Source organism: Rhamphochromis sp. 'chilingali' (genome assembly GCF_963969265.1).
Source record: "Rhamphochromis sp. 'chilingali' genome assembly, chromosome: 16".
NCBI lineage: Eukaryota > Metazoa > Chordata > Actinopteri > Cichliformes > Cichlidae > Rhamphochromis > Rhamphochromis sp. 'chilingali'.
In genome coordinates, this window is record NC_137943.1 from 28,331,335 (window position 1) to 28,351,577 (window position 20,243).

Genomic DNA, 20,243 nt, shown 5'->3' on the forward strand with positions numbered 1-20,243 from the left:
TTGTTTGGATGTTGTGCGAGGCTGCTTTTTGCTTTTCCTGAATCTGCTGGTCTGTCGATGTTCTAACAACATCTAATATTTAACATTTAACACATGGTCTTAATACTAGATTATATAAACTCATTGGTGCTCTAAATATTTTAATTAAGCACTTCTTAAGTAAAGTGCTCATGCTCAGAAATACTATAGCATTTGATGAGCAATCACGAGTTCACTTTGCACAAGTCACATCTCCACAGGTTGGCTAAGAAACTGCTTTAAATGCCAATATATTATATTTAACGAACCATGGTATGAAGATATGTGGCTTATTATATTTTTTGAGTTTGAAATAAAATACACTGTGAATGTCTTTTATAGTTTTGTATTTTGTTGTAAAATTTAAAAATAATTCCTGCAACTCGTAGCCACCATTGTTGTTAAGATTGTAGTGTTTGGTTGCAATTTTTGTTTCCTTCTATGACATGGACATGTTTGATATTCAACCTTTTTTACAACCTTTTTTATTTAAACCTGAAAATAGTTTAACAAGGAAAGCAAAGAAGAAAACATAATGGGCGTTAGTCAAACTGTATATCACAATGATGATGTTCACAGAGGCGATACGAAGAGAATACGGAAATATCTGTGTTTGTGCAGCATAGCTCCTCTTTGCCGATCTAGAAGACGGCAGTTTTATATATTCTGATTTTCTCGATCGATTCCATTAGCAATAATTTGTATTTAATGTTTGTTGCCCTTTTGGAAATTCTATTTGTGTCTTGTGGCAACTGTCAAACAAGTATAACAACATTTAACAATAAAGAAACCACTGTTACGCACATTAAAAACCTTAGAAAAACAAAGTGCTGCAGTACAAATCCAGCAGCAGCAAGACAGCATCTATTTTTGGTCGTTATCAGAGGCCAGTTAGACTCCTTGTGCGAGAAAAATGTAGACACAGTGTTTGGTTTTATGATCAGCAGATCTTTTAGTTGACTAAATGCATCAAATGCTTTGTCTTTGCGCACAATCACTTTCCTCCGTCTTTCTCCTCTTCCTAGCAACAGGAAGGCTTTGAAAACTAATTCTACATGTTTCCTTTTTACTGGAAATTGCAACCAAAAGCAGCACTTTAACATTTTATGATGCTTCTAATATGGAGTGCAACCAGTTTACATTGCAGATCAAAATATGTGTTAAATATTTTCAACTTTTAACCAGTAAAAATATACCGCACATGTTTGACAGTGTGAACAGGCAACATGTTAAGACCCACGAGATTGAAAGAGACGGGGTTCCTTTAAGCTTTACGTTTTCATTGCACAGGTAATGTAATTTTCTCCTGGGCGAAGCGGCTTTTGCAATTTGTTGCCTTGTTACTAACAGTAAACATAAATGTATTCAGCAACCTTTAACAAAAGTAAGTGCATTCTTTATTTTGGAGTGTTTTATTTAGAGACAGTGAAACTTCCTTAATTCTTTTGAAAGACTTTTGTCATTTCTTAAATGAATAATGAATATTTAAAACCGGCATGTTTTAAAGGTAAAATTAAATTAGCGTCATGTTTACTGTTTAATAGTCAAACTGCAGTCCCGATTTCTGGCTTTGGTCTTCTTTCCTTTGCATCCATCGTTTGTCATCCTCTGTGTTCATCGTTTTTCCCTCGTTTCCTTTCCTGTCTTTCGATTTTCCACCCACTACTACATCCTCAGGAGCCTGTCTTCTCCTCTACCTTTTCTCCTCCTATCTCCCTTGGCCAAAAGTGTCAGTATATTGACCATCATAGTCAGGTAAGGTCATGCGCCTAGCATGCTCAAACAGGCAGCATGTACTGGAGTCTTATCGTTCTTGCTTGGTCTGCAGCTACTCATGTGTTGAGCACTTTCTGCGTTATTGAAATTGATTTGGTTACGCCAACACGAGTGTACAGCCATCACTTCCACTGAGGAATACAGTAGACTATATATAGCAATGCACCTAGCATGCTCGAATGCATCCAATCTTTTTATAACTGCTTGGTTTGATACTGTTACTACATGAATAATTGCGCCTTTGGGAACAAAGCAGTGAATTGGAGCTACAGAGGTGATGCAGTTCTTCCATGTATTTGTTTTATGTTTTAATCTTATTAAAAACAAGTCCTACATGGCTGGAAATATATTGAATTGAAGACTAACAGTTAGCTTCATTGTGTAGAGATGATTGCTTTTCATGCAGGGCTTGACACTTTAACCTAATAATCATTCATAATCTGATAATTTGACATGTCTGTGCAGAAGACGGGGGAGGAAATTGAAGCCCAGATGACCATTGAGGAGAGGAAGCAGATGATTTCAACTCGGGAGGATGCTTGGAAGGCAAAGGGCAAAGGAGCAGCTAATGACTCCACCCAGTACACAGTGGCTGCACGTATGGTCAAGAAAGGTGGGTGACTGGGGTGGTGTTTAAAAATGCTATAGAAAAAGACTTTGAAGCAACAGTATGCACCCAAAAAAATGGATGTATTTGGACTCTAGTGCTATTTACAAATCTGCATTGACTTAGTTGGTGACACTGGCTGTCGAAATGTAGAGATGCACTTGGCTTCTGATGCCAAAAATGCCAAATGCAGAGTCTTTTTTTCACAGGCATTAAAGAAAAATTCAAAGACCTGATTGTGAGCAGGTTCATGTAGTAGTTACATCGCTTGCTCTAAATTTGTGTCTATGTGTCTGCAGGCCTGGCAGCCTCCTCCTCCGTTATCAGCCCAATACTGTCGCCTGTCTCCACCAAGCTGAAGAGCAGCACGCCAGCTGTCAACAAACCACAAGAGGGTGAGATAGATTTGCAAGTCATCACTGTCACCCCAGAGAAATCGCTGTCAGAGCTTTTAAAAAACTAGTTTGCAGTTTACAGAAGCTGATGGATTTAAAAATAATTCCTAAAGTTCATAAAAAAATATCAGCTAATAACTTAAAAACAGTAATAACGGCACAAAACACAAAAAAGCTGGATGAACTTGTGTGTTTAATTTAATTACTTTAAGAAAATTTTAAGGGGTCCTGATATGTTTTCCTTTATTTTCTGTCAACTATAACTTTAAAATAACTTGGTGGATCCTCATATTGAATATGGCCAAAGTTTCAAATACGTAGGCCAGTTTATGTACAAGTATGAGACAGAAACTTTAGACTATTCTAGGTTTGCTATTTATCCAGAATATCAGTGAGAGCAGGTAATCCTGTGAACACAACAGCCTCACCTACCTACTGTTCACAATTTTTGTATGCAAATAGCAGAAGAGCGTTGGCTTAAAGGGAGAGACACTAAAACAGCTTGAAAACAGAGGAAGAACTAAGAGACTATGCCAAGGCCCAGTATATGATAAATAAGGATCATTTTGAACTGTGAATAATGTAAAAGCAGTCCAGAAAAATACAGGGATAGAAACGAACGTAATGAGAGCACCTCAATCTTATCACAGCTGTTGTTTTAAAACTTGAATTATGTCTTCCAGAAATTGAGGCGAGGCCGGACATGGAGTCAGATAAGAAGCTTGACAAGTTGGAAAGCTTCTTGGGGCGCTTGAATAGCAAAGGTAAGTACATCCGCAGTGACTTTGACCTCAGCTTAGGAATATATTTCATTTTAAAAGCATTTTTAGTGCCAATCCCCCAAAAATATCAACACTCTGCAGTGTTACCTTCAAAGAATCTGTATAGATTGCATCCTTATTATTTTAAACTGGTTTTTTTTCAGTGGCAGGTTTGCAGGAAACCACTATAACAGTGACTGAGAAGGCCGTGAAGGAAGTGATGAAGCTGGATGATGAGATCTTCTCCAAGTTTTACAGGCGTGTCGCTGAATTTCCACGCATGCCCACCAGGATTGACATCAGCGAGGATTTTGACAGCATATTTGGCTCCCAGGCTCCCAAGTAAGAAAAAAAAGCTTCTAATTATACATCATCGGCCTCTTGGTAATTATTTTCCATTGTACTCATACTCATTTTTTCTTCCTGACTAGGCTGACTTCAGCCATGGTGCAGCACAAGCGCTCAGTTCGTCCTTCTAGAAACGTTCAGTCATCTAAAAACCCTCTGAAGATGCTGGCAGCTCGAGAGGACATCCGACATGAGTACACAGAGCAGAGACTTAACGTGGCACAGTTGGAAAGCAAGAGAATGAAATCCGAGAAGACGAGTAAGAACATTACTCTGTGTTTAGGAGTTTGTAGAACAGAAGACTTAATAGAGCCCCTCTGTTATTGTTTAAATAACAGAGGGGTGTGTAATAAAAAAAGCAACAACAGCAAAATTGGAAACATTATTGTTGTTTGGAGCCAACAAAACTACATCGATTTTTAACCTCTGCAAATTAGCGTGACCCATTTATACAGACGTTTTTTTCTGCAGGGATTTTATTACTTTAATGTTTAATGAAGCAGTTATGTTAGTTATTTATTAATTTTTATTCCAGTAGGCCTTTATTGTTTTTATAAAGTGTGTATTTTCTCATTTCAGTGAATAAAACCTCAGAATACTCCGAGGCTGCTCTGGCAGGTCTGGCCAGTAAAGAAAACTTCAGCAATGTGAGTCTGCGCAGCGTCAACATCTCAGAGCAGATGTCTAACAACAGCGCTGTGCCGTACAAGAACATCATGCTGATGCAGATCAAAGGTGAAAACTCGCTTATATTGTGTGTTTGTCTTAACCTGTCTACCATTGTTTAATGCTGTGTCATTTCCAGCTCCCAGACATGAAATAAACATAATCTTGGACTAGAACCTTTTAAATGAGAGCTTCATTCATTCTTCATTTAGTCTAAAACTAGGTCTAGTGGCACCGTGGGGTAGGGGTTAACACATTTGCTTTACCTAGTTTAAGATCAGGAGGAGACACAAACCCAGCCTTGTGCTGATCCCAAATCTGAATAAATGGGAGAGACGAATCTGGTGTAACAGCTGTGCCATATCAAATATGGGAAGCCCTCTCCTTGGGGAAAAATGAGCAGCCAAAACTACCTTTAGTTTTCAGAAACTGGCTGTTAATGTTTAGGTTCATACTGCAGTTAGTGTTCTATATGAAAGTCATATTGTTGCATCATAAACTGCATCCATAAACTGTGTACCTGCGTGTCACAAACATGGGATCTGCTAATAAATCCTAGACTTTCCTTGAAAACTCTGCAATTTCAGCAATTGAATGTAATGGTATTAATAAGGCTTCAAAAGGCACTGAGAGGGTTAAATTAGCAGATAGCTCTCAGCTGTGTCAGCACCACCACCTGCTGTGGCAACCACACCCCTAATTTTAATGTTTCACAGTATTCAGTTCAGTGATTTAAACATGAAGTGATTGAGGTGAAGCAGACATCTTGCTGTAGGCGCCTAGGTTGGTAGCCTCAAGAAAGTCAAAAGTGGTCATGCCCCGAATAATAAATAAATAATACTATTATTATAAAATATTGAGTTTTGTATGTACAGCAACAAACAAAAGGGGAAATTGCTGTATACAAAACAGAATCTTTTTTAAAGGCTGTAATCTGCATTTTAATGATGATACATCAACAGCTATCTGTGAATAATAAGTCTGTTTTTCATATGTTGATTTGGTCATCTCAACGTGTAGTCAGGCTTTTGCTCCTGTGATAATCCACCAATAAGAAAACAAGGGTCACACAAATTGTCGTTTCCATCTGTCCTTGTAAAATACTCAAAGGCGCTACACAAGTTTTGCCTCAAGCAGAACATCTATGATAAATCTACGGAGAAAATGAATTAAAGTGGCTTCATATTTCTTGCAGGTCGTCGTCATGTTCAGACCAGACTAGTGGAGCCCAGAGCGTCGTCTCTGAACAGCGGGGATTGTTTCCTGTTGGTCACTCCAGAGCACTGCTTTGTTTGGATGGGAGAGTTCTCAAACGTTATTGAGAAGGCGAAGGTGAGTGTTACCACTCTGTCTGGTGTGGTCAGAGCTACAGTAGCCATACTGGTGTTTGAAAAAAAAAGATTCATTGATTATTTAACTTTCATTCTCTGCGCACACACCAACTGGCACATATGCCCATCTGTGCTCCTCATCAAACACGTTTTCAGCCTCTCCATTTTCCCAAAGGACGTCTGTCTAGACAGTTTTTAATAAACATTTGTTTTCCTTCTCTGTGATCTTTACACACTTTATTGTGATTTTATGCATGAAGAGCCAAGAAACAGTCGGCCAAATCTCTTTAGTATGACTTTTTTTGTTGTTGACTTTAATATTTGACATTCTTATGAAGTTTCACCTCTTACTTCTGAGGGGTATTAATGGATTAATTAAGAAGCTAAATTTATTTGTTGTCTACATCAACATCATGGTGAGGATATGGCTACATTTACTCTTTATTTTTCTTTATATGCGACTCAGATCTACTTTATTCTTGTCAGTTTAAACAGCAAATCACATGTCTAGTCTTTTTTTTTATCATCATTGACACAGCTTCTGTATGTGTTACTAAGTTAGATACAGGTCTGATTTTCTTCACTTAATTTGACCTTAGTTTGAACAGTAACCCAAAATTTACACCACTCCAGTCGTCACCAAGATAACTCAACTCTGTCTCGGGGAGATGAGCGAGCTGAGCGTTGTGTCTCTCTACTAGAGCCTTGTTAAGTTAAGAGATGCTGACAGTAGTGGTTAAGTGAGCCTCCACATCCTAAAAGTTTGGAAAACTCTCTCAGGGAAACCATTCATGTAACATCCACACCGCTCCAGGCTCAGATTCCACATCCACACACAGGATTAAAAAGTTTCCTCTTTGTCATCTGCTTACACTTCATTGGCCTCCATGTTTACGTCTATGCATGCAGATTAAAACAGAATCTAGCCCATGAAACTGAAATCTATCATATTTAATAGCTGATAAGATGATTCTTTTTCTTTTGTGAATGCAGGCAAACGATTTGGCCACGTTCATCCAGACAAATAAGGACATGGGCTGCAGGGGGAACCAGGTGCAGACCATCGAAGAAGGGGTGAACCCACAGAGTCCAGATACTCAGGAGTTCTGGTCAGTCCTCGGTGGACAGATGGCATATCAGTGTAAGACATAAGCTTTTGTCTGTGCGTTTGAACCACTGCACACACTTGCGTTGATAATATCTTAACATTTTCGGTTACTATGTTTAATTGTAGCGGCGGGTCCAGCAGAGGAGGACGAGCAGTTTGAGAATGCCATCGTGGAAACCAACTGTATTTTCAGACTGCAGGATGATAAGCTGGTTCCTGATGATGATGAGTGGGGGAAGGTCCCACGCAGCTCCCTCCTGACATCCAAGGAGGTGATCTATAAAAGCCTCATTATAATTTTGATAGCTGCTTTTAAATTTTCAGCAGAATTTCACGTTTCCGCTTTCTGAACTTGGAAAGATTTCATGAACGGAGAGGAAATAGGATTTCATCACTGGTGTAGTTTAGCTTTATTTTTGGTTTGCATGTGAATGGGACACTTTTCAGCATTTCTGTCACATGTGCCACACGAGAATGCAAACCACTGTATTACAGAAGAGAAATATTACATGGAAGAAATCAAAGTTTCTTCTAAAAAAATAAGAAGCAGACCTGTAGATGAAGGTCAAAGATAATGAATGGACTCTCTGGAGTCTAGAAGGTGGTGGTGGTGGATCAGAGAAAGAATTTCTGATGCAAACTTTATATGAGATGCAAAATAAAAAGAAGCTGGAGATTCACTGTCCTGAATTTACAGGGACTGAACCTATGCTAACTTTCTGGAGCTAGAAAGGACTATTTTTGGAGACCGTCAAGCTATCAGCTTACACTTAGTTGGCAAGCTGCATGCATCCACTGTATATTGCACAGACACCTGCAAATTTGCACTAAGTAACATACAAAGGGGCAAGAGTTTCAGTCACTAAAGTGATGCACACACTTCTTGGATTGTCTCTTGCAAGAGTGTCAAACATAATGTCAAAGACTCTAATCCAGCTCACTGGGCAACTTTGGGAAATGTGAAGGAGACAATCATTTTATTAGACTTTTAATTGTATTTTCAGCATAGTTAACATATTATTCTACTGATAAATACCTCCACCACATCTATTCATACTGCGCCAGAGTAATTATGTAAAAAATAAACAATTAAATTGCAGAAAAGGGGTTTTTTTATACTAGAAAAATTTCTTCTTCTTTTTGTTTTTTTTAGACTAGGTCCACAGTTAAACAAATCATTCTATGAATTTACAAATTTTTCTGCATTATAATTACAGGATAATCTGGTCAATAAGCTACCAGAACTTTTCCCACAATTTTACATATTAATTTATTTATTTTGTTGACATACATTTAATACGACAGCATTTCTTTATCACATAGAACAATCGAGTAATACTGTTGAAATTGCACTTCTCATATTAACAGATCTCAGGGATTAAATGTGTAGTTAAACATTTTTACATTGACAGAAAGAAGAGTTTCACTGGTCTGGTTAAGTTCAAAGTGGGCTGTATAAGGCCCTCGATATAAAATAAGTTTGATGTTCTTGGTCTATAGCAAACAGCAGACCATATAATCTGTTAGATTTTTCCATTAAAATGCTTAAAAAAGGGAATAAAGCTGCAAATTCATATGAGAAATCCAGTTCAGTGACTGTCAGTCAAAGCAGTCGTGCTCCTCAAAATGCAAACTTTAAGCTTTAGTAAAATTTACTGTGGTGAGTTATATATAGCTCACCACAGAACACAGAGGTTAAAACATGTTTGCAGTGATTGTTTTTTGAGTTTTTTGTATTTTACTTCTTATTTCTGGGATTTATATAACAACACTACATGTGTTATTGCATATAATATAGATGATTTTCTCCATATGTAACTTAAAAGGGCTTTATTAAGTTTGAAGCAGTGCTAACTGGGTGTCTGTGGTTGTTGTGCTTTCTGTGCTGCAGGTTTTGGTGTTTGATTTTGGCAGTGAGGTGTATGTGTGGCACGGTAAAGAGGTGACTCTGGCCCAAAGGAAGGTGGCCTTCCAGCTGGCTAAACACCTGTGGAACGGGACGTTTGACTACACGTGCTGTGACGTGAACCCTCTGGACCCCGGAGGCTGCAACAAACTCATACCCAGGTGAGAATACACATGCCTGCTTCACATTTTTACTTCTGGCCTCAATCGAACACCAAAAATGCATAGTGTTTTAAAATGATCAACTTTATTTCTTAGTTTTTAAAAGGCTTTTGGTTTCATGAAGTTTAACGTCCTTTTACTCTTTTTTTTTTTTAACCACGCTCTTCTCCACAGGAAGGGCCAGGGCCGTCCTGACTGGGCAATATTCGGCAGGCTGACAGAGCACAATGAGACAATCTTATTCAAGGAGAAGTTCGTGGATTGGACTGAAGTAAAGTCCCCAACGCCAAAGGAAGGCTGCGAGCTTGTACCTGAGCAGAAGGTGCAAATCAGGCTCTTGTTGTATGAGGATAAATAGCTTTATTCCACAGATTATCCACATCAGAGAAGCCTGATATATCGACTTTATCTCCCCATCTGTTTATTTGTTGGGCTGTCTCAGTCAGGCTTAGTTCATTTTGTCAGGAACAGTTTATTACACACTGGGACCAGGAATTAGAGCGGATATGCCTTTGGTTAGATGCTGTATGAAGCATTAGTGTGTCAAAGTGCCTTATTTTGCCTGTTGGCTCAGTTTTCACTATCACATCTTAACATTTCATTTGATTCTAATCCTATCTGCAATCTTTCTCCCAGGAGGCTCCAAGGCGAGAGTGCCGGCCTTACGATGCCACCCTAATGCTGCCTGTCCTGCAGTCATCAGTTTCCATGATTTTGGATGGGGTGAATGTCGGGCGTGGCCACGGTCGAGTGGAATCAGAGGACTCCATGAGGACTCAGGAGATCGTCACAGTTTCTGTGGACGTTTGGCACATCCTGGAGTTTGATTACAGCCGTCTGCCACGCCAGAGCATAGGCCAGTTCCACGAGGGGGACGCATATGTGGTCAAGTGGAAGTACATGGTCAGCACCTCAGGTTGGTCTCTAGTCATATTCTGACATGGTAAAAATGATCTACTTGACATTTTGCATTTGTGTGCTTTATGGCAGACAAACAGGTAGGTGAGCTCTGATAATTCATTACAACACCACCTCACTCAAAAAGACGTAAACGTTTTTTGTTGTGTAGTGAAAAGAGTAGTTTTAGTGTGGTTTATTGATCCTTTTGTTGTCTGTTTCTGTATTTTGGCCCTAGTTGGTCGCAGGCAGAACCCAGAGGCAAGGAGCAGTGGGCCCGGGAAGGAGAAATGCTGCTACTTCTTCTGGCAGGGGCGACACTCCACTGTCAGCGAGAAGGGGACCTCAGCACTGATGACGGTGGAGCTGGATGAGGAGAGAGGGGCACAGGTACAAGAGACAAGGCAGTCAGTGTTTAAAAACATATTATCAGCTCTGCGGTGAAGGCTGATGTTATGAAATGCTACTGAAGTAACACACTAGCCCGCTTCCATTGAATCGTTCATCACAGGAGATTACGACGGCATTAAGATGGCTAAGAATGAAAGTTTTGTACAATGTTCTCTTTATAACGCGCACATGTACACATGTACAGAAAGATGGACAGTGCATACATTTGTAATCTTGACTTTAACAGAGTAATTTGACCACTGTGTGTTACAGATGCAGGTGCAGCAAGGAAAGGAGCCGGCATGTTTCCTGCAGTGCTTCAATGGAGGAATGATCGTCCATGCAGGCAAAAGGGAGGAGGAGGAGGAGAACACTCAGAGTAAATATTTGGACTTTTCCGTTTTTTATTCTATTTACCTTTATATATTGTTATTATATTATATTATTTGTTATTATTTAATATTGGTATTAAATAAAGAAAATAAATTGTTGTTGTTATAATATGATTTATGTTGGATTGCTGATTAAGGATTAAGGATAAAAACTTCCTGTCACTCACGCTTACCTGCTCTAATCAGGTGAGTGGCGTCTTTACTGTGTGCGTGGTGAAGTGCCGGTGGAGGGCCACCTGCTGGAGGTGGCTTGTCACTGCAGCAGCCTTCGCTCTAGAGCCTCCATGATCCTGCTCAACATCAACAAGGCCATCATCTACCTGTGGCACGGCTGCAAAACGCAGCTGCACACCCGCAGTGTTGGAAACACGGCCGCTCTTAAGATAAAGGAGCAGTGAGTGTTTATAAAGACAGTGTTTCCTCATTTTACACTCTCATCTGAGAATTGAATATCATTTCTCTCTTTGCTGCTTTCAGATGTCCTCTGGAAGCAGGTCTCCACAGCAGCAGCAAAGTGACCATCCATGAGTGTGATGAGGGGGTGGAGCCTCCAGGCTTCTGGGAGGCTCTGGGGAGAAAAGACAGGAAAGCCTATGACTGCATGCTTCAAGGTACAGGAAACAGCGTTTTTATGTGTTGACACCATAGACTCAGCTTGTCTGAAATTTGCTTAACAATGCATTGTTATAACACCATTGTTGTTTCCTAGCATCACTTATACTACCATTGCCACACTGCTGCAGCAGTAACTGTAATTATAACTGATATCATTTCTAGTAAAGTTAAAAATATCTTGTTTAGCTCACATTATGAATTCAATACATACAATAAAATTCATACAGCATACTTGCTTATACTACCACACAGTAAAATTGCTCTTTTGCATTCTTGTACATTGCACAATAAAGTGCATGAATATATTATCTGTAGGTCAAATTTTAACCTTTTTAAAAGCCCTTATGATGGCTTAATAACAATTTAGTTCAATTTTATTTTATTTATAACCAACTCAAGCCTCAATGTGATTTTTACTCTAGGGCAGTAATTCCCAAATTGTGGGCCCGGTGTTGCAGGTGGTCCACAGTAATAACAGAAACTCAGTTTGAAATTGCTCACAAGTATGTACAGTTACATATTTATATTCGTTTATATAAAAAGTGAATCAAAACTGGTAATAAAAGACAGTTAGTTTGTGTTATTGCAAATATTACTCTGACCTAAATTTTATGCTTATGCATTGAATTTTGTGTCCCAGTGCCAGGTGGGTTACACATTAGTCATAACACATGAGCTCAGTGTGACTATGCATATGACTGGGTAGCATTAGCAGTTCATAGTCAACAGCTTGTGTTTCTTGTTTTTTAGTATTAAAACATTCAAAGAAATACATCACTTTCTTTTGTGTTTTCAATTGAAGATTTAAGATTGGGTGGACTTCATGGGAATTTTTGGTTTTTAAAGAGGTCACAGGATTCTTGAATTTGGGAATGACTGTTTTAATGTAAAGACCTAATGCTCTTTACTCTACAATATAAGATTTTAGAGTATTTCACAAACTGCAGTATTTTTATTTTTTTAGGAATTAACAATAACAACAATTGTTTATCAAAAATATATAAATGAAATCAGAAATAACAGGTTTGATTTTTTTTTTCCAATGTTTAACAAAATATTAAATCATGAGGTGTAGTCTAAAGCTCTCCACACCTACACTGGTCATCATCCGAAGAAGGATGATGTATCTTGTTGTTTGTCAGATCCAGGAAAATTCAATTTCACCCCACGGCTCTTCCAGCTGAGCAGCACATCTGGAGATTTTGTAGCAAATGAGTTTTTCCACCCGTCCAGAGCTCCAGACCTGGTCAGCTCGCTGCCTTTCCTGCAGGAAGATCTGTACAATGCACCTCAACCTGGTGAGACTGAAACACAAAAGTTTGGCGGGTGGGGATTTATATTCTTCTAGTTAAGGCTTCCATCCATCCTTGCTCCATAAGCTTCGAGTGAGGAAACAGGAGTGTTTTAGATAGACATGCCATCCACCTCATTTAAAATCTATAGCAACTGTGTGATGCTGTCATTATCAATATGGACCAAAATCTCTGAATGTTTTCAGCGTCTTGTTTAACCCACTACTAGCTGAGTATACCTAATAAAGTATCCAGTGATTGGATATAGGGAACCTTCCTAGAGGTAGAAAAAGTGGTGAAGCATATCTGTCTGATGTATGTGCATTTATGTAATTCTTTATTCATTTCCACAATTCATTACTGTTCATTTTTTGGACGATTCAGGGTTTGTGCGTCATTTGTTCATCTGCACAGTTAAGAACAGATTTGTGAGAACACACTGTTTGTGAATGAAGACCAATGTTTTTATTGACTGCTGGGGAATAAAATGAGCAGCTGAGCTGTTATGAAAACAGTTTTATTTTAATTATGTTGAATTATTTGTGGACAAAATACATGCATAAACTGTACTGTGGGAGCTCTAATGTGCAAGAGTATTCATATTCATCATCTCAGCTCAAAGGTTGTTTTTCTTTTCATTTAGTTTAATCTTGTGTCATTTGAGTAAAATATACACCTATGTACATTTCTACAACCTGAACCTTTAGAACACGTCAGTGTTTTAGAATGAGATCAGTTGTATCTGTCCAAGATGGTGCCAGAGAGAGTGAGGATATAAAAATAGCTTCATCCCATCATCTCTTTCTCACATCCTTGCAAAAACAAGATGAAGAGATGTTATTTAGGAACTGATTTTTTGCAAAATGAAAGACACACTTTCAAATCTCATTGTCTTTTTTATCCTCACACTGATGCTCGCACAGACTTAAAGGATCATTTGGGGGGGGGGAACACTTTAAAATGTAGATGCGTAACTACAAATCCAGAACATACAGTATGCAGATTACACCGCATATTTCTTACTGTATCTTATGTCTCTGGCACAGCTTTGTTCCTGGTGGATAACTTCCATGAGGTTTACCTGTGGCAGGGCTGGTGGCCTCAGGACAGCGAGAGGACTGGCTCTGCTCATATCCGCTGGGATGCAGACAGGAAGTGCGCGATGGAGACTGTGCTGCAGTACTGCAAACGTGAGGCAAACATCCAGAAACTTTAAAAGCAGAAAAGAAAAACATTAGGAAAAGGTTAATGTGTGATTTAATGAGAACCTTGTGCTGATTTTCTCCTGCAGAGAGGAATGAGAAGAAGCCTCAGAAGTCATACCTGATCCACGCTGGCCTGGAGCCGCTCACCTTCACCAACATGTTTCCCAGCTGGGAGCACAGAGAGGACGTGGCTGAGATTACAGAGAAAGTGAGCAAGACATATTGTTATCCTATACTTTTTCTCTTGGACGTCACTGCAATAGCTTTCCATATTCATGTTCAAAGTAATTCATATTTAGTTTATACTCAGCCTTGCACCCCCTCAGGTCAGTTTCATGTCCGAAACAAGCTATTCTGACTCCCTTCATCCTTCTTTTAAAACATCTTTTTCCGTCCCAAATAAAAAGAAATAAAAAATTAAATAAAACTTCCTTTCTTCCTGCACCTCCTTTTTTATATGCCCTCATCCAAAGTGGAAAATGTGATTAACATTTAGATTATGCTATATTTTTCCTTCCTCACTGATACAAAGCGGTTTCTCACAATTACTACAAAGGAGCCTGTGCATGCTCTGTTGTGGCTGCAGGAGGCGGAGGTGTGTAACCAGATCATCCTGGTGGAGGACGTGTTGGCCCGGCTCTGTCAGAACACCTTCCCTCTGGCTCAGCTACAGGCCCGGCCGCTGCCAGAGGGAGTTGACCCACTCTGCCTGGAGCTCTACCTGTCTGACCAGGACTTTGAGGTCAGTAAAGTGAAGAAAAACTATTTTACTTTTGCTTTGAAGTTTTTGTTGGCAGCGTTTTAGTCACACAAAAAAATCAGCATGTTTCTTTCCTTTTACCAGATTTTTTTTTTATAACTTTTAAATCTGATAACAATGACAGCTCAGTTGAAATCAAATTAGTCACATGACTTACCTGTGACCTAATTAAAGTAGAAGTGTAATATCTATAGTAGCAGCTTTTTGACACGGTGAGGCATTTTTTCTGAAGTGACATTTTCACTTAGTTATCTTTTATTGATGAGAAAGAAAATATAGCTGATGACATTTTAACACTGTGGCAAACAGGAAAATGTTGCCTGACTGTACCTATAAAAAGCAAAAACTGTATCTGTTTGGTTTGTTCCCTGGAAGTTCCCTGGCCGTTTACAAGTGTGCATTTGCAATTTCACCATCAGCCTCAGACTTACATAGACAGCAGACAACTTCTTTGTCAATCTGTCCTGTCTTACAAGTTTTGAGTTTCGGTCTGTAACCTGGAGGCTAAACAGGAGGATCGTCCCCAGGATGAGAGTGGCAGTGCACAGTTCAGGTGTAAAGTCCTGAGGCCTCTGAGAGGGGACTTTCAGTGCAAAAAGCCTGAATGTGAGGCCACAGACAGACAACTGAAAGGAGCCACACCAGCAAAATGACCTGCTAATCTCCAGTTTTGCCTCTTTTTCGTCTTTGTCCTCTTCCATCATTTTGAGAAGCATACATGCAGATATACTTACAGAATGAAGCTTCCAGAAAGCAAAGAGAAAACAGCAGCAACACTGGAAGTGCTGCAAAGATGCACAAACAGACAATTCTGAAATAGATCTCAGCCAATTTTATCTGGTGCATATTTTCTCTTTCTTTTTTCTTTTTTTATTGGCACAAGCAAAAATAACCTCAGTGATTCACATCAGTGATTTGAGCAGATATGTAGCAGGTACATCAACAAGTATAAATGGTGGAAAACCAGAACTGTACACAGTAACTAACCCTCAGTCATTAAAATCCATCTAACACCATCTAACTCTCACTTTACAGACCAGTTTGTAGGTGGATTCAGGTAAGAAGAGATGCTCGTGTGACTCATCCGCACTGATGACCCGTCCTTCTCTCGAGCACGTCAGCGCTGTGTTTAAAAAAAATCACTCCTGTCTCTTGAGTGTGGTGCTGGTCGAGGAGGAAAGGTTGTGCTTGGCTGCACGATTATGTCTGAAAAGATCATCCAGAAACACCCTTACGCTGTTAGACAGTACTTTATAAAAGCTGCAATCACAAAGGACTTGGCACTTCAACTCCTTCACACAGGAGACAACAAATACAAAATGACACATGATCCAAAATTAGCTTCCATCTCTGCTGGGAGAAAAGATGAAAAGTTACAACTGACCACTTGAATCAGTCAGAGAATTCAGGATTTGATTGGTATGTGCTGTAAGTGTGTACTTTTATACACTTCAGTTAATACCTCAGAGTTAAAGCTATAACTCTAATGTGCTTCTAAAGTCCTTCTTATTATAAATGACATAAAACATTCATAGTTTAGAACTCCTTAAATATCCTACATACAGGACTTAAAAATTATTACATTATTTTCTTTTTCCTAAATGATCTTATGTAGGACGGGATTTATAGATAGGCTAAACTTTTCATGTTCATTCAGGGTGTGCCCATAATGGTAAATCCACTGTAGGCTACCTTTAACTCATACCTGCACATCTTAAAAATACAAAATTCTTAGACCAAGTGAGGTGCCATTTTTACAGCAGTGAAAACCCTAAAGATGATGATGACGATTACCTGTCAATAGCTTGACAAGGATGGTTAGTCATCGATGTTGAAGCTAGTGGCTGGAAAGAAATCTAAACTCTGCATTTAGTTTGCTTCAGACGGAGGAGAATGAGATTTCATTTTAGAAAAAACGTGAGATTTTCATGTTATTTTAATATTAATAAACACATCTAGCAGGCGTTCTTAAACTCAGCCTGGATAGACGTATATTTTCATTGTATGTTTGGTCTCAAATTGTATATAAAGTAGTAAAAAGTATTAAAAGCCTTAAATATATATTCTCTGTACCTGTAAACACCCAGTATTGCTCAGAATCGCATCAGGATTATTTGTCACTATTTACTAATATTGTATAGAAAAAAACCATCAGGAAATTATGGATTTTATGTAATGTTATAATTAATAATAATTAGTTACATCCTAGTGAGTTAAGAGGTCGCTTATCTCTTGATGTTTTCCTTGGTGGGAGCGGGTTTAGACTTTGAAATGATGTGTTTATGCTCTTGTGATAATTGACAGGTTTTATCTGCGCAGCTGCAGTTTATCTCTCCGACCACGCCGCACTCCTTCCACACTTCTCTGCTCCTGCAGCTTTTCTCTTTGCACGCACGCACATAACTTCTACCTTTCCTCTCAGTGCAAATAAATGCTCTTTAGTGATTCACTGTTATCTGCACTGCAGTCTGACTCACTATCTGTCTGTGGAGCACAACATGGAGGCATGAAAAAACACCAACACTGGATGGAGTTGATTTGTTTCCCCACAGGGCACAAGATATCACGTCATGTTAGAGAATCAGTGAATTAGCAGATGTGATTGTACAAGAAAATATTTGAAAATATTGTTTTCCTATTTATATTAAACTGAACTTTTCTGAAAATTGTGCGCTCTGAAACATCTCACTGTGAAAGTACCAAAAAATGTATAATCACTAAGCACCTACTCATCTGTTTATCCATGAAATGATCCAGTGCAAAGTGCAAAGGACAACATCCTGCAGATATGGCGCTGGAGCTTCACTCAATCAAACATGATTGATCAGGTGATTTGAGCACTTCTAAAGACGCTGATCTCCTGAATTTTCATTGCAAAGGTGAAGATAGATAGATAGCCAGCCAAAAAGGTGTTTGGTCTATCATCTGGACACAGGAAAGAGAACAAGGATACAGGAAACAGAGAAGAGTATTCCAAGGAAGAGGTTTGCAAAGAAGAAGTGGGATGTGAGGCTGAATAACAAGGAAGGAGAAAGGATTTGCATCCACAGAGACCGACGTAGGGCACATCGGACATCTGAAGAAGCTTTTATGCAAACATGAAGCTGTGGATGCTTAAAACAGCTTGATCTAATTAGGGTTGGGCAGATAGGCACAAAGGATAGAATTAGGAAGCAAAATCAATGATCATGTGAATAAACTAACCTTCAGAGTAAAACAGGAAGTAGGAAAAAGGCATACCTACACAAGAAGACTGAAACTAAACATGATAAGAGAGACATTTAAATGTTTCCTGTCTTAGACTTTTATCAAATTATATTTTTTGGTGCTTTGACAGTCAGTGTTTCATCAAATGCACCTGCTAACAAAACTTAACACATTCAGGGTGTGTTAGTATAAAACAAAGGCTGAATTTTGTCACCGAACAACAATATTGATCATGTTGAACCATTATTAGTTAGAGTTAAATTGCCATCTCTCCTCTCTGAGGCTGTGCTTGGCATTCAGTGATGATCCTATCACACTGCCTGTGTTCTCTTCTGAAACGTTTGTCTCTTTTTCTGACCCCAGAAAGCTTTGGAGGTGAAGAGAGAGGAATATGAACGTCTGCCAGGGTGGAAGCAAGTGAACTTAAAGAAGGCCAAAGGACTGTTTTAATCGTGTTTTTAATAGGAGTTGGTACGTGAAGAGGTACAAGAGAGGACAGTCAAGAGGGAGATGCGAGAAGAAGCCGCAGAGAGATGGACCTGCTTTTGATCTGATACGAGGAGAATGAGACTGGAGATGCACTCGCCTCGCTTATAGTGATGTTTTACTTCTCAACTTTGTCGTTACTTAACAAAATGAAATTCAAGCGGTATAACAAGCAGGTTAAAAAAAAAAAGACACCTGGCTTTGTTGCATACATGGCTTTTATGTGTGTCATAGCACTAAAATCACCGCTTATGGACTCGTCAAAGAAAAAGACTTGGACGCTTGTTGTCAGAGTGCCATGCTGTGGTTGTGTATGTGTGCGACTGTATATAATGTTTGTGTGCAACGTTAATTTGTGTAAAACTGTGTGTAGGTGCGCCTGTGACTTTGTATCTATGTAAAAACGAGTCCTGTCGTGTCAGATGTTGTAAGGAAAGTCGTCACTTCTTCTGTCCACACTGTCTGGATGCTGCCAGGCCTCATAGGTAACTCATATTGCTCAAAACTGCTGAAGTGACCCTGGTTTATTGGGCACCTGAGAGTTTCATTAGGAGAGAAACAGCAGCTTGAAGAATCTGATTGTATAGTGCCTTGCTTTTTGTGTACAGTTTATATACAGAAATTCTAGTCTGCATTTTTAAAGACTTTCTTTGTGATATAAGACATAGTGAATTAAATCACAATAATGCTCAACTCAGAAGTGGAGTCATTTGTGTCCTTGCTGCATACACTTTCATTTCATTGCATCATATCTCCAAAATACAGATTCTATCATGCTATCAGGAAAGAGTGAAGGGGGAAACTATAGCAACTGTTCCAAGTATTTTTACATAACTCAGTTTTTCCTTTTTCACTTTTTTTTTCACAATTTTTTTTCTGGTGGTTGTAATGAACTACTGGACTCTGCCCTCTTCTTTTGATCTAACTTGAAGATTAAAATAAAAAAATTATCATAAAATGTTTTCCTAATTCCAAAGACGCTGTGATGCAGAGTAGAATATAAATAGGAACTGAAAACAATGATTCTATATTTTTTTCACAGCACAGCACAAAAAACATCAAGTGTTTGAACTTTGAGGGGGAAAAAATGTCAGTTTAAATTTCCTGGCAGCAACATGTCTCAGAACACTTGGGCCAGTGTAGCATCCCCACTTCTTTTGGAAACTACTGTTAAATGTTTGGGAACAGACCCGTTGCTGTGCTTCTGGGGGAGGAATATTGTTGGGACAGTGTAGTTTTTGTGTATTTTTTGTTTGATGGTGCAATAAGTCTTTTCAACCTGAAAGGTGAAAGGCCTGCAAGTGCTCCTGAGCGCAGTGATTTTCATGACAGAATCAATCATGGAAATCACTGCATGTGCTGCTTGAGCCTCTCTGAATCTTTAGATGATATTAACCACTGCAAATAATGAGACAAGCATAGAAAGGCCTTTTTTTCAGAAACTGTAAGTTGAATGCAAGTTTATTTTGTGAAAAATCTAACTGATCCTATCAGGACAGCTGAAAAATCTTCTGCTGATTAAAGAAAATGAAAAAAAATTAGGTGCCCAGTGTCCGAAGTCTCTGTGGATTAACTATCATTTCAAATTTCTTTTTCTATTCTGTGTATCAACTTTTAATTGCAGTGGGGAGAACTTATAGATGTTTTTTCTAAGGTTTACTTTGAGATTTGTGTGTTGTGCTGAATAGTGTAAACTAAAGACAATTAAAATGTGGGGTATTATCTCAATATCCGGACATGGGTGTAAAAAATCTGTACTATCCCACACCTGGACGTTTGCTTACCCTAACGCACCTGCTTAGCCCGTGTCAGCCTGTTAGACGGTTTCAGCGCCCTCTGCCGGACACCATTTAGCATTACATTAGCTGGATTCAACAGTTTTACTACTGCAGTCACTCAGTAACATTGGTGCTTATTTACCA

The 20,243-nt window shown here is 39.0% G+C and overlaps 1 protein-coding gene across 8 annotated transcripts in view; it reads left to right on the forward strand.

Annotated features, from left to right (window-relative positions):
* svilb (supervillin b) overlaps positions 1–19,033 on the forward strand; it is a 55,493-nt gene extending 36,460 nt beyond the window's left edge. For 2 of the 8 annotated variants that reach the window (XM_080907143.1, XM_080907144.1), the window contains exons 19-40: positions 1,696–1,773; positions 2,260–2,407; positions 2,701–2,796; positions 3,480–3,560; positions 3,722–3,899; positions 3,989–4,164; positions 4,485–4,640; positions 5,767–5,903; positions 6,896–7,043; positions 7,137–7,282; positions 8,902–9,077; positions 9,252–9,399; positions 9,714–9,993; positions 10,213–10,364; positions 10,638–10,743; positions 10,943–11,150; positions 11,234–11,367; positions 12,514–12,669; positions 13,710–13,853; positions 13,955–14,076; positions 14,425–14,610; positions 18,199–19,033. In XM_080907143.1, the coding sequence (XP_080763269.1) occupies positions 1,696–1,773; positions 2,260–2,407; positions 2,701–2,796; positions 3,480–3,560; positions 3,722–3,899; positions 3,989–4,164; positions 4,485–4,640; positions 5,767–5,903; positions 6,896–7,043; positions 7,137–7,282; positions 8,902–9,077; positions 9,252–9,399; positions 9,714–9,993; positions 10,213–10,364; positions 10,638–10,743; positions 10,943–11,150; positions 11,234–11,367; positions 12,514–12,669; positions 13,710–13,853; positions 13,955–14,076; positions 14,425–14,610; positions 18,199–18,285 (3,243 nt within the window). In that variant the 3' untranslated portion in view covers positions 18,286–19,033. The remainder of the gene's footprint in view (positions 1–1,695; positions 1,774–2,259; positions 2,408–2,700; positions 2,797–3,479; positions 3,561–3,721; positions 3,900–3,988; positions 4,165–4,484; positions 4,641–5,766; positions 5,904–6,895; positions 7,044–7,136; positions 7,283–8,901; positions 9,078–9,251; positions 9,400–9,713; positions 9,994–10,212; positions 10,365–10,637; positions 10,744–10,942; positions 11,151–11,233; positions 11,368–12,513; positions 12,670–13,709; positions 13,854–13,954; positions 14,077–14,424; positions 14,611–18,198) is intronic. The other 6 variants (XM_080907146.1, XM_080907147.1, XM_080907142.1 and 3 more) reach the window with 5 other exon arrangements.
* The last annotated feature ends 1,210 nt before the right edge of the window (positions 19,034–20,243 follow it).